Source organism: Bombus fervidus, chromosome 9 (genome assembly GCF_041682495.2).
Source record: "Bombus fervidus isolate BK054 chromosome 9, iyBomFerv1, whole genome shotgun sequence".
Classification (NCBI taxonomy): domain Eukaryota; kingdom Metazoa; phylum Arthropoda; class Insecta; order Hymenoptera; family Apidae; genus Bombus; species Bombus fervidus.
In genome coordinates, this window is record NC_091525.1 from 11,931,869 (window position 1) to 11,945,286 (window position 13,418).

A 13,418-nucleotide genomic window follows, 5' to 3' on the forward strand; every position below is an offset into this window, starting at 1 on the left:
GTGGACAAATCTTGCGCATACAATGCACGAAAGTATAATTACTCGTTATAGTATTCAGTGGGTAAAACATTTTTATATGTTTTTAATTTATGTTCGTAGAGATACGAATTTGCGTAAATATCGGCGATCTATTCGTATGATTTTCACGAGGGTATCGATCCGATAGGTAAATTGATTAGGAGCAACACGTTGAGTGGAAGGAAGGACTCGATCGTATCGAGGTGTCCGAATTCGCAGGTTTGTCTGCGGTCTCGTTTGAGTTTCCACTACCAAGCTGTTTGGTAAGTGTCCTTTCGACGTGTTCAACTATCTCTATGAGAATTGGGCGATATAGCGAAACGGTTGTTTGGCCAATTCTCGGAGAAGTTCCTTGGATGGACGTTGAAGCTTGGATCGTACGTGTAGTATAATTTAAGCTCGACGAATTCTGATACCTTCTTTTAGTTTTATCCACTTAAGAATCTATAAGCAGAAGTTTGTTTTGAAAAAGAAAACTGTAGCGGACTACGTCTGTTTGGTACGCAAATGCATCGGAAAAATGGTCGTTTAGAGAAACATCGATGGAAGCACGTTGAAGAATTCGAGCGAATGGTATTCGTGACGCAACGACGTCGAAGATATTAGCTCCGCATGGCCGGGAACCGTCGCCGATGGATTAAACGCGGTTCGATTGATTAAACACGATTTATATTGGCGTTAATAAGCGATGGCATTGAATATTTAAAGCGACTCATTAACTCGGTAATTGCGATGAAACGGCGTAGCCCGCGAGGAGCGTTGATCGATCGATTTCAATTTCGTTCCTTTTTGTTCCGTCGTTACCTTCGTTGCGGAACAACGTTTCCCTATCGCTAACAAGCCGATCGGAAAATTCAGCCGTTCGTCGATATCGCTTCTGGAGTTCGGATGAAAAAAAGAAGAGGGAAAAAAGCTGGACGAGGAGGAGGAGGAGGAGGAGGAGGAAAAAAAACTACTTCTTCCCATTGGATGCTGCGTCGTCAAATGACAGGAAATTTTTTTCGATTTAATGAGACTGCTTTAACATCGGAATCGTAACCACGACGGAGTACCCGTCGCGAACGAGTCGAAATAAATTTGTATAAATATATAAATAATGGGAATTGGTGTGTTCGAAATTCAAGAAACTAGAGATACTTCCTCTGAAATAATTTTACTACCACTCCACGAATCTCTCTCTGTGTATTAAAAAAAAAAAAAAAAAAAAGAAGAGAGAGTTGTAAAATTCTCGATTTTTTAACAAAAACACTCGCGATACCCGATATATGTGTTTCGCAAACTAGCTGCCTGTTAAACAACACGTTGCTTCTACTCTTTCACCACTAAGCTTTCTATGGTCGTTTTAAAATCGAGCACATGGATCTTCGCACCTTTCGAAAATCCTCTCCGTCCTATCAATTAACCCCCCACCCCTGATACTTTTGAATCGAGCTAGCCCGGGATTCAAAAAAAAATTGTATTAGGATCCTGTTTGTCCCTGGGATCGAAAATTCACCAGCTCATTGTCGACTGCAATCTAGAGTCGAATTGCAACCTTCCCCTCTCCCAATACTTCTATGCGCCCCGTCCTGGGGTAATTTAACACGTAAGGGGATGACGACGGTCTCGAAGCCCGTGTCCTACGGGGTCTCGTATAAGTGACGATCGTGTTACACCGGCAAACTCACGAAATCTTTCGAAGAATCTATTCTTCGACCACCCTCCCAATGATTGGTCTCATTACTTCTGCCCTGATACCCAGACCTTTTTCGAATTTCTCAATGGGCAAGTGGTGGTAGAAGGTGGAAGTTATTACCGAAGGCGTGATGAAATTTTTCTTTTTTTTTTTTCTGGCGATATTCGTCGCCAAGTTTGCTTTTGAAGTTATTTTTCTGTACAATGTTTCTTTGCTTCGATAACACGTTGTACGATGCAACGTAAAAATCGTAACGATGATGTGAGTCGGTTCGTTGCTCGTTAGAGTTTAGGTTTAAATTCTGTACGTCATCTTAAATTGAAGGCATTCGAAGAATTCCAGACAAATTAGTGGAAACGCGACGATAATTGGGCGCGAGTGGACCAAAGCCAATCTTGAGAACGAAATAATCTACGACTCACCGACGAATTACAGAATCTGTGCAGAACAGCGGCGAATAGGATTGCGCGATTGAACGATGGGATAAATCCCATGACCCGCGAAACCATCGAATATTTCGTGGATATATACCATTACCGATTTCAGGCTCCCCTAACCGCCAGTTATCCGTCTAAAATCCATCCTGTCGCTGTCCGCCGACAAATCTCGTGATCGATTCGAGTGTGCCATCAAAACATCAAGCAAAACCCATTCCTCGGGAGAATACCAGAGTTTCCAGAACCATGGGGGTCCTATAGACCACCTGCGGTATTACACTCACTTTTGTCTTTGTCACTGTGATCGAGAGACCAGAGCAGAACAAAAAATCAGTAATTCCTAATGGACGAGCGGACAAGGGATCGCAACGACGACGACGACGACGACGACGACGACGACGACAACGACGATGGTCGTTAGTAAATTAAACACGGTCCTTGATGATCAACGGTGGAAATCGCGTGATCCAACGTCTGTTTAAGCACACGCAGCGGTCGAACGTCCACGCGAGTGCGCGTAATTCACGTGATTCGCGATGAAACACAATCGATAACGCGGCTTAATTGCTGTAGCCGTAAAAGGAGGCTCATTTGTATAAAGCTTCATCGTCCGACTAATCGAGTTAATTATCAGGCTGATAATGCGCGGACGACTTCGCAACAGCTGCGTTGGATAGAAAAACAGGGAAAAAAAAGGGGCAGGCCGCGCAGATGACGCCTGAATCCTGCGTCTCTTTCCTTGCGCCCCGCGCTTTCTGCTTCGCCGTACGAGCAACACGGCCAATTTATAGCGGCCATTATCGCGGACGCGATCCTTCCGTGACTATTATTACCTGCCTCCGCAGCAGCTCGACAATTACTCTAATGGAATAATTTTTTGGAAAATCTATCGAGACCTTCCAGCATGGAATGGTTACAGCGGCCACACCCTTCGCGCGTCACTCCAATTGGAACCTCGTTTAGTCACAAAGCAACGAAACAAGTTCTTTGTTTGATGATTTGGTAGAGGGTGACGCGGATTATACAAAAATAGAGAAACTTGAGGAGAGACGTAATGGCGAAAAGTTGATTCTAAGGTTCCGATCGTATCGAACATTCTGTATCGGGATAGATTTGTACATAGGATAACTGCAGATCTACGCGCGTGCTTTGCAAGTTTAAACGAGCGTTGGTTGGAAGCGACGTTTAATTTTGAACGGAATACTGTGTATCGCTGACGAGATAGTAACCAACGAAATCGGTCGATTTTCATTCCAGAACGCAGACACCGAAAGTCGAATCCCGCAGGAAGATTGACGCGTTCGCGAGACTGCCACCAAAAGAGACGAGAGGGGTGAAAGGGGGGCTTAGCTTATAGACCGCGCTGCCAGATCGAATTGCTTTTTACAGCGGACGGTCGCGAGATATCGAACGCGTGGTCGTGTGTATACTCGTACACGTTTGTTGTACACGCATGCATGAGAAGACGTTCGTTGCGTGTACGGATTCGCGTGGATATGTGTGCGCCAGCACGCATAATGCACAGATACACGTATGAACATGGGAGGCACATGATGCGTGTGGGGCGCGGCGCACAGGCATAAAAGAGCAAGCGAAAAAGGGAGCCTCTTTTTAATCTAGCGACGATTCGCAACCCCCTGCTTCTTTCATAGTTACGTGCTTAGTGCTTATACCCATTGACTCCCTCTCTTTGCTCTGTTGCCCGAGCTGTCTGTCATCGTCCCTCTTTATACGCTTTGTCGTCGTGTCAGAGCGGCTCTCTTCTGTGTGACCGAGGGCCCGGACCAGTAGTATCACTCAGACTTTCTACTCCGCGACCAACCGCGATTCTATTACTTGCCGCTTCTACTTACTCCATTTGTCCTACCCGAATGGTTTTACAAGTTGTGGAATCGTCAAATTTTTGACACCTTCGAATCTCGCAGCGTTCGAATTTATAAATCTGCAGATTCTCCGCTCTTCGAATCGTCTACGATCGTTCAAATGGTAGAATTCATCTAGCATTTTACACGAAACAACGATTTTCCCCATTTCCCAAGTACCGTTTCTCCTTACAAATTGGCATATTTTAAAACGCTGCTCGCATAATACAGTTTCGGACCAATTGCAGCGCAAATGTTTACTGGCTACGACGTGTTCCTCGGGCGTGTCGTCGCGAGACCGAGGTTAAATCGGCCGAGACCATTGTTCGAAATAACACGCGGCTCGCTTTCTCTTCCTTTCTCCGAAAAGTGCATCGCTCTCCGTTCACCGGTTTTTCGCTTGCATACACACGACGGCGTGCACGATGAGCGCGAGCCTGTACCAGGCCGCATATGTTGAACATGTACAATGCCTCGTGATCGTATTACCATTCACGATAAACCGGCGGCCAGACACTAATACCGAAAGCGGCAGTAATCAACCCTTTTGACGAAATTTCAATCGGCATACTTGCGGTTTCACCCGATAGCGCTAAATATCGCCGCTTTGTTTTATTCATATTCGGTTAATTAAATCGCGTGGAGGATCGTTCGCGAGGATCTACAAATTTGTAGACTTGCCAGGTGAAATGAAATCTTTCTATTTCAAGAAAATTTAGTTCGTTGTCGGAAATTTGTAATTTCTCACTTTGAACGCTACCTATACGCTAGCAAACTGATCGAAACGATCGATTCGATAAACGATGCATTTTCAGGCACTGGAACGATCCTTTTCTAACGCATATAGGAATAAAAGCTCGCTTTACATCTTGCATGCGTACGTTCTCGTATATTTCTCACTTTGATTTCTTCGGTGGTGGTCGTTTATAGTTTAGTTTCGGTGTTAGAGATATAAACGATAATCGTCGAGAGATAATTTTATAGCATTTCAAGTAAACGTACCGTCCGATTAAGGGAGCATTGTGAAAAGGAATAGACTACTCTGGGACGCACGAACCGTGCAAAGGTGGAGCAGTTGTATCTTATCTCGCATTTAATCGACATCGTTGAACCCAACTGTGACGCTCCTAAGCTCCGGTAATTACTTAGATGGACGAACCTTTGACACGAGCCCCCGATTCAACACGGCAAATAAAAATCCTATCGTATATACTCGGTTTTAAGAATTCGTTCAATTTCATTCCCCTAGTTAATTACCTCGAGTTTATCTTCAATTTTCAACGCTTCGATCCTATTTTTGTTCTTGTTCCTCTTCCTTTTTTTTTTTTTTTTTTATTCATACGTTTCTTTCCGATGAAAAAAAAAAAAAAAAACGAAAACAGGGACGAGCATTAGAACGATTGATAATGGTCGAGCCGATCATTTATTCCGTTCGATGAATTTTTCATTGATCGATCGTCGCGCGCGCCGCAACGACGACGACTTTCATGTTAAATGAAAGTTGCCATCCAGATAGAGAGGACGAATGGTAATTGCGATTGCCACGGGTTGAGCAATTAGTCGAGCGATTGGCGCGTCGAAACGCGACGAGAAAGGAAATAATACGAAACCGAGAACGAGCGTGTAATTAATATTGTACAAGCAAAGCTATCGAAGTTTCAGTTACGCCTGATATTCTGATATATAGACGAGTGAAAATATCTCTTAATTCGCCCCCGCCTCTCTCTCTCTCTCTCTCTCTCTCTCTCTCTATCTTCGTCAAATTACATTGTTCAATTCCCTGTATGCGAATTTACAATGCAGAATAAGCGTTTTAGAAATTGCCGATGGATTGGCGATAAATTGCGGAAAAGCAACGTGTTTCTACAACAGTTGAAAAGGATGATCGTTTCTATGTTACGATGCGAATCAAAAGCAAATAAATTCAAGGAATTGTACGACGCTTGTTACGATCTTGTTTTGTTTCAAACAGATTCAAGACTTCGGAAATTGAACAAACGCACACGAAACTAATCGAGAACATCGTTTCAACGAACTTTCTAAATTTATTTTCTACGAATTTTTCCATTTACTCTGATCTTACATTAGGAGATTGTAATATAATTGACTTGCGTGACAATCTAAAACATTAAAAATAACTTTGCACGGTTTTCATATTTTATAAAACAGTTCAAAAGACAGATACTTATCCGTCGATAGAGAAAACCGCGACTCGGAGGGTCGGAGACGATTGATTCGCGATTACCACAGCATCGAACGATCGATCCAGGCGAAACGATGGTTAAGCAGATAGGGCCACCTGTCTATTAGCTCCGGGTATCCCGGTATCGGAGTTGTTGATCCTTTTCCGGACCCCGGGCGAGCGCTTCGTTAATTAATCTGGCAGCAACGGACTCGCTTCGGCTCAAAGGCACCCTTTTTCGCCCCGGTTCATCCATCCATTTACTTGCTGCATGCGATCTCTTTCCCGACGCTTTTCACCGCGGAACACGGCCGAGAACAACGAGCCGTGCAAGATAATAATTAAAGTTATAGAAAAAGGAGAGTCACAAGTATGTGCCGCCGCTTAAAAATACGATGGTTTATTCTCGATACGTTTCGCTTCGTAGTTTACTTCGTTCAAACTTTTAACGCATAAACTTTTCTCCGATTTATCGATAGATATGTGTATCTCGGAAATATGAATGAATGGAACTTTAACGATGAATTTAGCATCCGTACATTTGGCAAAGAGAAGCCAAATGTTTAGATAGTATTAAATAAATTGATCGAATAATTTAATGTCCTCTGCTCTACTCTCGATCCTATCTCAAAGACAAAATAAACGAAATTCTTCGTTCGGCTCGTGTCTTTGTATGTCGGACAATTTCATTTTATTAGTTGTTCCACCCCTAAAACCAACCGATTGTTCCACCAAAGCCGCTTTCTCGCGAGTACAAAAGAATCGTCGCGTGTCGGCGATTGGTCGACGAAGCACCAGCGAAACAATCGGATCGAGTCGATTCTAGGGCGACGCGTGGATGATTCGCGAAGGTTGATCGATGCGGGCAAAGACGAAAAATTAAGTCGTCCGCCCGATTATTCTCCCCGCCCCCCCGTGATTCTATTCCAACCTACTAATAGAGTCGTCCTCGTGTACTCTTTTACTTGTCAGGCGAAACTATCACGGCGTTGACCCCACGCTCGGCCGGATAATCGACTGAAAATAACCCCAAGAGACACAGGACCCCCCTGGTTCCCCGGACGCAGCCTCCCGAATACAAAGTCGGTGCATCTGTTCCGTTGTTCGTGAAAGGAACGAATGACTCCGACAATTAGAGAGCAGAAATCCCGGCGAAGCGCTTTTACGAGCTTCTTCTTTTCTTGCTCACGCGATCGCGGAGATTGCGCCTGCCTGCTATGGGGTGGAATCGGCCAGATTAAATCGGTCGGAGGAACGATTACGTCCTGTCTGGACGGAAATAATGCGCGTCAGGGGCTGGTACTCGCTGCCGCGGACCAAAGAATTAGAATCTCTTTTGAATTTCTCTTGGATCGACGATTAATGCTGGAATTGAAGTATCTGCCTGTAAGATAAACCAGCGATTTCCATCCTTTTTCGTCTCATGACACGCGTAAACTAATTATTAAAAATTAAAACAACAAAGATACGTTACGCAAAGTTTGCTTACATTACTCGTATTAACAGATAATGATAAAAGCTCGATACCTTCCTATCTATCCTCGATTTCTCGAAAAATCAAATGGAAGATTCCATCGCTACGAAAGCACCTCCTCGAATAGGAAGAAGAAATCAAGAGATCGAAAGATCGATGGGTAAGTTGTAATTAAATGCGCCATTAAACGGGCTTTGACGAGCGCGGAGAATTAACCCTGATACAATGGCCAGGCAACGTAAACAACGAGAAACCGATCTTTGTCGTCTAATTCAGGAACACGGTGGGTGGGCAATGGCCATGACAAAAGACACATTTAGTTAAATGCAAGGCGCGAGCCCGCGTGCCGCATTGTTTTGATCCGGTTTGAGTGGGTACAATTAGATCACGCTGCCGGCGCTATAGTTTCGACCCCCTATCGAGCCAGAGGGGGCCGGGATTGGCTTCGTTGTAAGCCAACGCGATACCAGGCCAGTTTTAGCGTGCAACGATGTACCGGTGGCGTGTCGCGAATCTCTTTTCATCGATCTGATGACCACCTCGTCCATTCGTGCGGTAAGTGGATAGAGTGGACTGCCAGTGGTACCTTGTCGAACACAGCTTGCCTACATAAGGGAGTCGTTCGTTTAATATTTGCCGCTTTTCTTTCTTCTCCGCCATTTCCCTCTTTTTTGTTTGTCTGACCTTTCTCTCTCTCTCTCTCTCTTCCCCTTCCTCCGGTAACCACTAGACGAACCTGTCGGAAACCGAATTGATCCAACTGAGGTTTTATTCGTTTCTTTAGTTGGACTGCATAAATACACGAACGACACTCGATTCTCAAGAAAGAGATAGTTCATTTGCATAAGTTCAGCCGTCCTAAGGTAAATTTACACAACGTATTAAACAGCAACGTATATAACATGATCGCCTTTCTATACATTTCGAGTTACTCGAAAGGTATAGGAAAAGACTCGAATACGACGTTTACGAGGGAAACGAAACGAACTACTTAATCGGTGAAGACCAGACAAGACCGAGAATCGGATAAATCGATGCAAATGCTAACTGCCAGATTAACGTGAGTCTAGCGTGGTCGATTCTTTCCCTAATGCTTCTAGATCGAAGCTTCTCAATAGACCAGGGTCTCTTTCAAAGTCTCTTGGCGATTTCGTGCAACGGAGAGAATCTAACCGTGAAACGTTGCCAACGTGTCCCATTTGGAACGGTGACGATCCATCTGAAGAGAGATGAGAACACCGATGCAGTCGAACGTGGATAGCAGTCAAGGAGGAGGAATTCGTGGAGCGGCTGCAGCAGGGTAATCCGATTAGCCGATCACCTCCGAATGCGCCTCGTAACCGGAAAGCCAGTGTGAAAGTGCTAAACGAGCAATAAGAAAGTAATGGCAGTGTGTTCAAAGCAAAAAGCCAGCCCCTTTCGAAAGCTACATGGGCGGGCTTTCTGCCACGAATCAACGGCTGGTGGGGGGGGGGGGTGGAAGAGCACACCGCCGCGGTAGCGGGTGCAATTACGGATTTTGAGTGACAGATGCTCGCCCAGTCGGCAGTCGGAAGATTAAAACAAGTAATCAAAGCCCCAGTAGCCACCCCGGGATGGATATGGATGGATGCATTCCCCTGCCTCCACTAGGTACAACCCCGCCGCTCCATTTCTCTCTATCTTGCTCTCTGTGTCTCGTTTTGGTGGCCGTGCCACGTTTTCCCTCCTTGCCTTGCTTCCTCGCCACCGACCGGGCCTAGGCAGCGAGGGTTACCACCAGCTACTATAATATCCACCTATCAAGCCGCGCTCTGAATGCTCCTTTAAGAAAATGTTCCTTTTTCGCTTCTCGGTACTCTCCTCAGCCGGGAGGTTATTAGACGGCTCCTATCCCTGGCAGGGAAAAAACGAGTGGCTGACAGGAGAGCGAGGGGAAGGACGAGAAAGGGAGACTCAAACGACCAGCGAGTTCTATTTCACGAGAAAACGATAGAGGATGCTCTTTGACGCGCGCGTTCGCTCGCTTCGATCGGCTCCGCTCGACAACAACCGGCCGGTTCGCCAGTCGACTCGCTTTCTTCCTTCTTCTACTTTTACTTCTTGTCCACGCGCGTACAACCAACGCCACGACTATAGACTATAATCGCGATGAAGACGATGCTAACAAAGTTAAACGATTTGCCGCTTATTGTTATCCGCGTGACAGAATGTAGCGTGAGATCTTTGGCACCGATGAATTTACGGAGATTACGAGCAGAGCGCTGAAGCGTTTGAGATTTACTTTCAGCATGATTTCTGTCGTAATTTTTATCGCGAAAATGATCTAGTATCTTCTTTTATAATTATATCAGGTCACCACCCCATAAGTAGTACGATTTTTTTTTTTTTTCATATATTAGATGAGAATAAAAGATTACCTGTGTTTGATCAATTGTTTATTTCTTTTTATTAATCTTTCTATTCCAACATTATAAAACCTTCATAGCAACAGTTCTCATCGTTTTAAATTCAACTCCCAAAAAAATCGCGTTAGTTATACGTGGAATAACGTAATATTTCTAACGAATCTATCCTAAATTCCGTCTACATTTTCATCTTGAAATTAATGCATTAATCTAAAGTGTCTAAACACCATCCGTTTTATATTTCGAAATTAATGGATCAAGTTCGGTATGAAAGTTTAACAACCAGACGAGAGTGAACAGCGACGTTAAGGATAAATGTTAAGGTCGGTTAAGCGTTCGTTACGGGCAACAAAAGGAGCAATTAGAACAAGAAGCCGTATGGTCGCAGCCCCAACAATCGCGGGGGCGGAACAAACCGACGACGATAGGCGACTAGAAAGTCGATTAGAGGAGGAAAATCCGCGTTCGCCTGCCGACGACATAATCCACGTTCACTCTTAATCGGACAGACATTAAGACGGAATTGGCGAGCGTAAAAATGTGCTTCGATAATCGTTACGAAGAATACAATCACGGAGAAGTAAAATGAAGGAAAGAAAGAGAACAGAATGTAATTCGATTTCGCGAACTTTCTAAGAGACGAAGGCGCGAGTCGACGAAAAAATCTATTTTGCTATCGTGGCAACGATTGAATTCATAAGTTCCTTTCTGGTACTTTCGAGCGTGCGTGCCACGATTTCAGTCGGTTATTCAACGTTTGTCTGACCTCTTTGTCCATCGGTATTTCTACTTTTCTCTACAAAAAAAAAAAAAAAAAAAAAAAAAACTTATTGCGACATGAAGCACGTTGTAGCAATGGTACGCTTGAACGCGAAAAAACGAAATTTCCTTAATTTTCAGCGTTTCTGTGATCAAGGCATATTTACGTTTCCGAATGAAAGATAAAAAATTGTTTTTTGTTTTTTTTTTCTTTTTTTGCAAATGAAGAAAATAAATATTTCAATATTTTAATGATTTGATAGATATCGAATAGATTTTGTTCGATGAACGTGAGCAATATCCGTTATCGATGCGCGACGACTCGACAGGACTCGAGGAGACGGAATATGTTTAATCTTGAGATTTCAGTTCGCAAAAGGCAGGATTGGATTTTGTAGGGCGAGAAAGGATGAGCCGTTTATCTCTGGCGTCGCTTTTCAGTTTTTCCCTGCTTCCCGGTCTATCTTATACATCGTTCGTCTTCCAACCCCTCTTCTTTGGTTACTTTATCCCTTCTCTCAGAGGCGTTACCGGCGTCGGTATCTTCTTTATGAAATAATAAGCTCTCTCTTAAATTCATCACTAATGCGGTCCCGCCAATTCCCTAGATCTACCTCCTTTCCGTCACTCAGACCTCTTTGATAACGATCAATATCAATCTAAATGTAAAACTTCCTATTGATTGCAGAAAAAAAATACATCGATTCGATAAAATAAATATTTCTATATTAGTAGAGGATATTAAGCGATTTCTAAATGAAATTATCCCGTAATCATTTAAGCTGTAATGATAATAATCTCTCTTATACTTTTCCATCGTTACTCCTTTCTTACACAAATTTACACTGCGGAAAGACGAAGAAGAGAAGCTAATCCGAAAGAGACTTTCAGAGATTTGTCCTATCGTCATTACTTTCATCGCCATAAAGAATAAAACTGACCAATACAAGATTGCTGTTCTACTTCTATACTGACACTCCAGATTCGACCCTTGAATCCTTTGTATTACGCGCGTATGTACGAGACTGTTCACGCACCTTTTTCTCCCCCTTCTTACTTTCAATTCAAGCATCGCAAGCAGTCCCCTCATGGCCTTTGCTTCTGATTCAAAAGTCTGAATGTACATACCCTCCATCTTGTAGCTGAAAAAGTTCCGTCTAAGAGAAGGCCGATTACATAAACGCGCATATTATCGTTCGTATTTCTCACAGCTTGAAAAAAAAAGAAAGAAATTAAAATAAAGAATAATTTTTAAAAATTATGTAAGGTTATAAGACGCATATTATCCCGTCTTCGCGATATTTGCGAGTATATGTTAATATTTTATTTTTATTAATCCATATTACAATACATTATACGTTATACGTTTATGAAAACGGTCTGTTCACGATGTTCAATTAACTGATTCAAAGTATTGTTTACTATCTTTTGGGTTTGGTTTAATAGTTTTAGAATCTGGCTGCCAGTTGGCAGGACAGACTTCTCCATGTTTTTCAACAAACTGAAATGCCTTGATGAGCCTCAATGTTTCATCTACGCTTCTGCCCACTGGTAAATCGTTTACGCTAAGCTGCCTCAATATTCCTTCTTTATCTATGATGAAAAGGCCTCTTAAAGCAACTCCAGAATCTGGGAGAAGGACATTATATTTAGCCGATATTTCCTTGTTAAAATCACTTAGAAGAGGATAACCCAAGTTGCCACCCAGGCCTCCTTGTTTTCTTGGCGTATTAGTCCATGCTAAATGACTAAAATGCGAGTCTGTAGAAACTCCAATCACTTGCGTATTCAGAGCTTTAAACTGTGAAATTTTCTCACTGAATGCTATCAACTCAGTGGGACACACAAATGTGCTAAAAATAAAATCTTGTATTTATTTTAGAGAAAATATTTGGTTTTCTCTGGTCGTTCTCTATCGTTAAAACTTACAAGTCTAAAGGATAAAAGAAAAGAACAACATATTTTCCCTTGTAATCACTCAGGCTGATTTCCTTGAAATCACCATCAACCACGGCAGTTCCAGAAAACTCAGGTGCAGGTTTCTGAATCTGAAGCTGACAGGAAAAAAGATTGCTACTAACGCAAAAACTTCGAGCGTATTGCACTAACGTCGGCTGTCGAGTTTTAAACATCAAATTTGATGTTGTAAGAAATATCTGTAAATATATATATATTACGTTATATATTAAAATAAACTTCAGAACTTAAATAAATTAAATGATTGATATCTCTATCAAGTTAATCGACTTACCGCTTTACATGTTTGGGAATGTAAAGATGCTAACAATCGAAGCATTATTAATATATAAATTACCGGTTACGTGGATGGAGAAGTATTTAAACGAACACGAGACTACTTCACAAAATAATACTTATTCGAAGCTTACTCTCCGAAGATTTGATAGTTTGTAGTTCTTAAAGAGGTTATATAACTCACTTTTCTTGTGAACAGCGCATTTTAATAAAAAATAATTACGAAAGATCACTGTATCTATTTCAGTCACATACAGATTTATTCACGTGCAAATTATTATAAAAATAATTGTTTAATCTCTTACGAAATATTCTCTTCAGAAATCAGGATACCCCTCCTTACAGTAAAATGTTAAACTGATTTTTGGAAT

At 42.6% G+C, this 13,418-nt stretch overlaps 2 protein-coding genes across 2 annotated transcripts in view; both read right to left on the reverse strand.

The window, feature by feature from the left end:
• Osi6 (DUF1676 domain-containing protein Osi6) overlaps positions 1-1,634 on the reverse strand; it is a 133,427-nt gene extending 131,793 nt beyond the window's left edge. The window contains exon 1 of the mRNA XM_072010043.1: positions 1,620-1,634. The gene's annotated coding sequence lies outside the window, so the exon portion shown is untranslated. The remainder of the gene's footprint in view (positions 1-1,619) is intronic.
• A 10,471-nt stretch (positions 1,635-12,105) lies between these two features.
• On the reverse strand, positions 12,106-13,380 carry Tpx-3 (thioredoxin peroxidase 3). The gene is made up of 3 exons (XM_072010047.1): positions 13,046-13,380; positions 12,724-12,950; positions 12,106-12,647 (listed from the first exon to the last, which is right to left on the reverse strand). The coding sequence occupies exons 1-3, from the start codon at positions 13,088-13,090 to the stop codon at positions 12,188-12,190; spliced, it is 732 nt and encodes a 243-aa protein (XP_071866148.1). The 5' UTR covers positions 13,091-13,380; the 3' UTR covers positions 12,106-12,187.
• Between the last annotated feature and the right edge of the window lie 38 nt (positions 13,381-13,418).

Coding starts and splice junctions, on each gene's coding strand:
- Tpx-3 (XM_072010047.1), bottom strand. CDS start 13,090: ATGCTTCGATTGTTAGCATCTTTACATTCCCAAACATGTAAAGCG. Junction 12,951..13,045: donor ATTCCCAAACATGTAAAGCG/GTAAGTCGATTA, acceptor ATATATTTACAG/ATATTTCTTACAACATCAAA. Junction 12,648..12,723: donor TTCTTTTATCCTTTAGACTT/GTAAGTTTTAAC, acceptor TTTTATTTTTAG/CACATTTGTGTGTCCCACTG.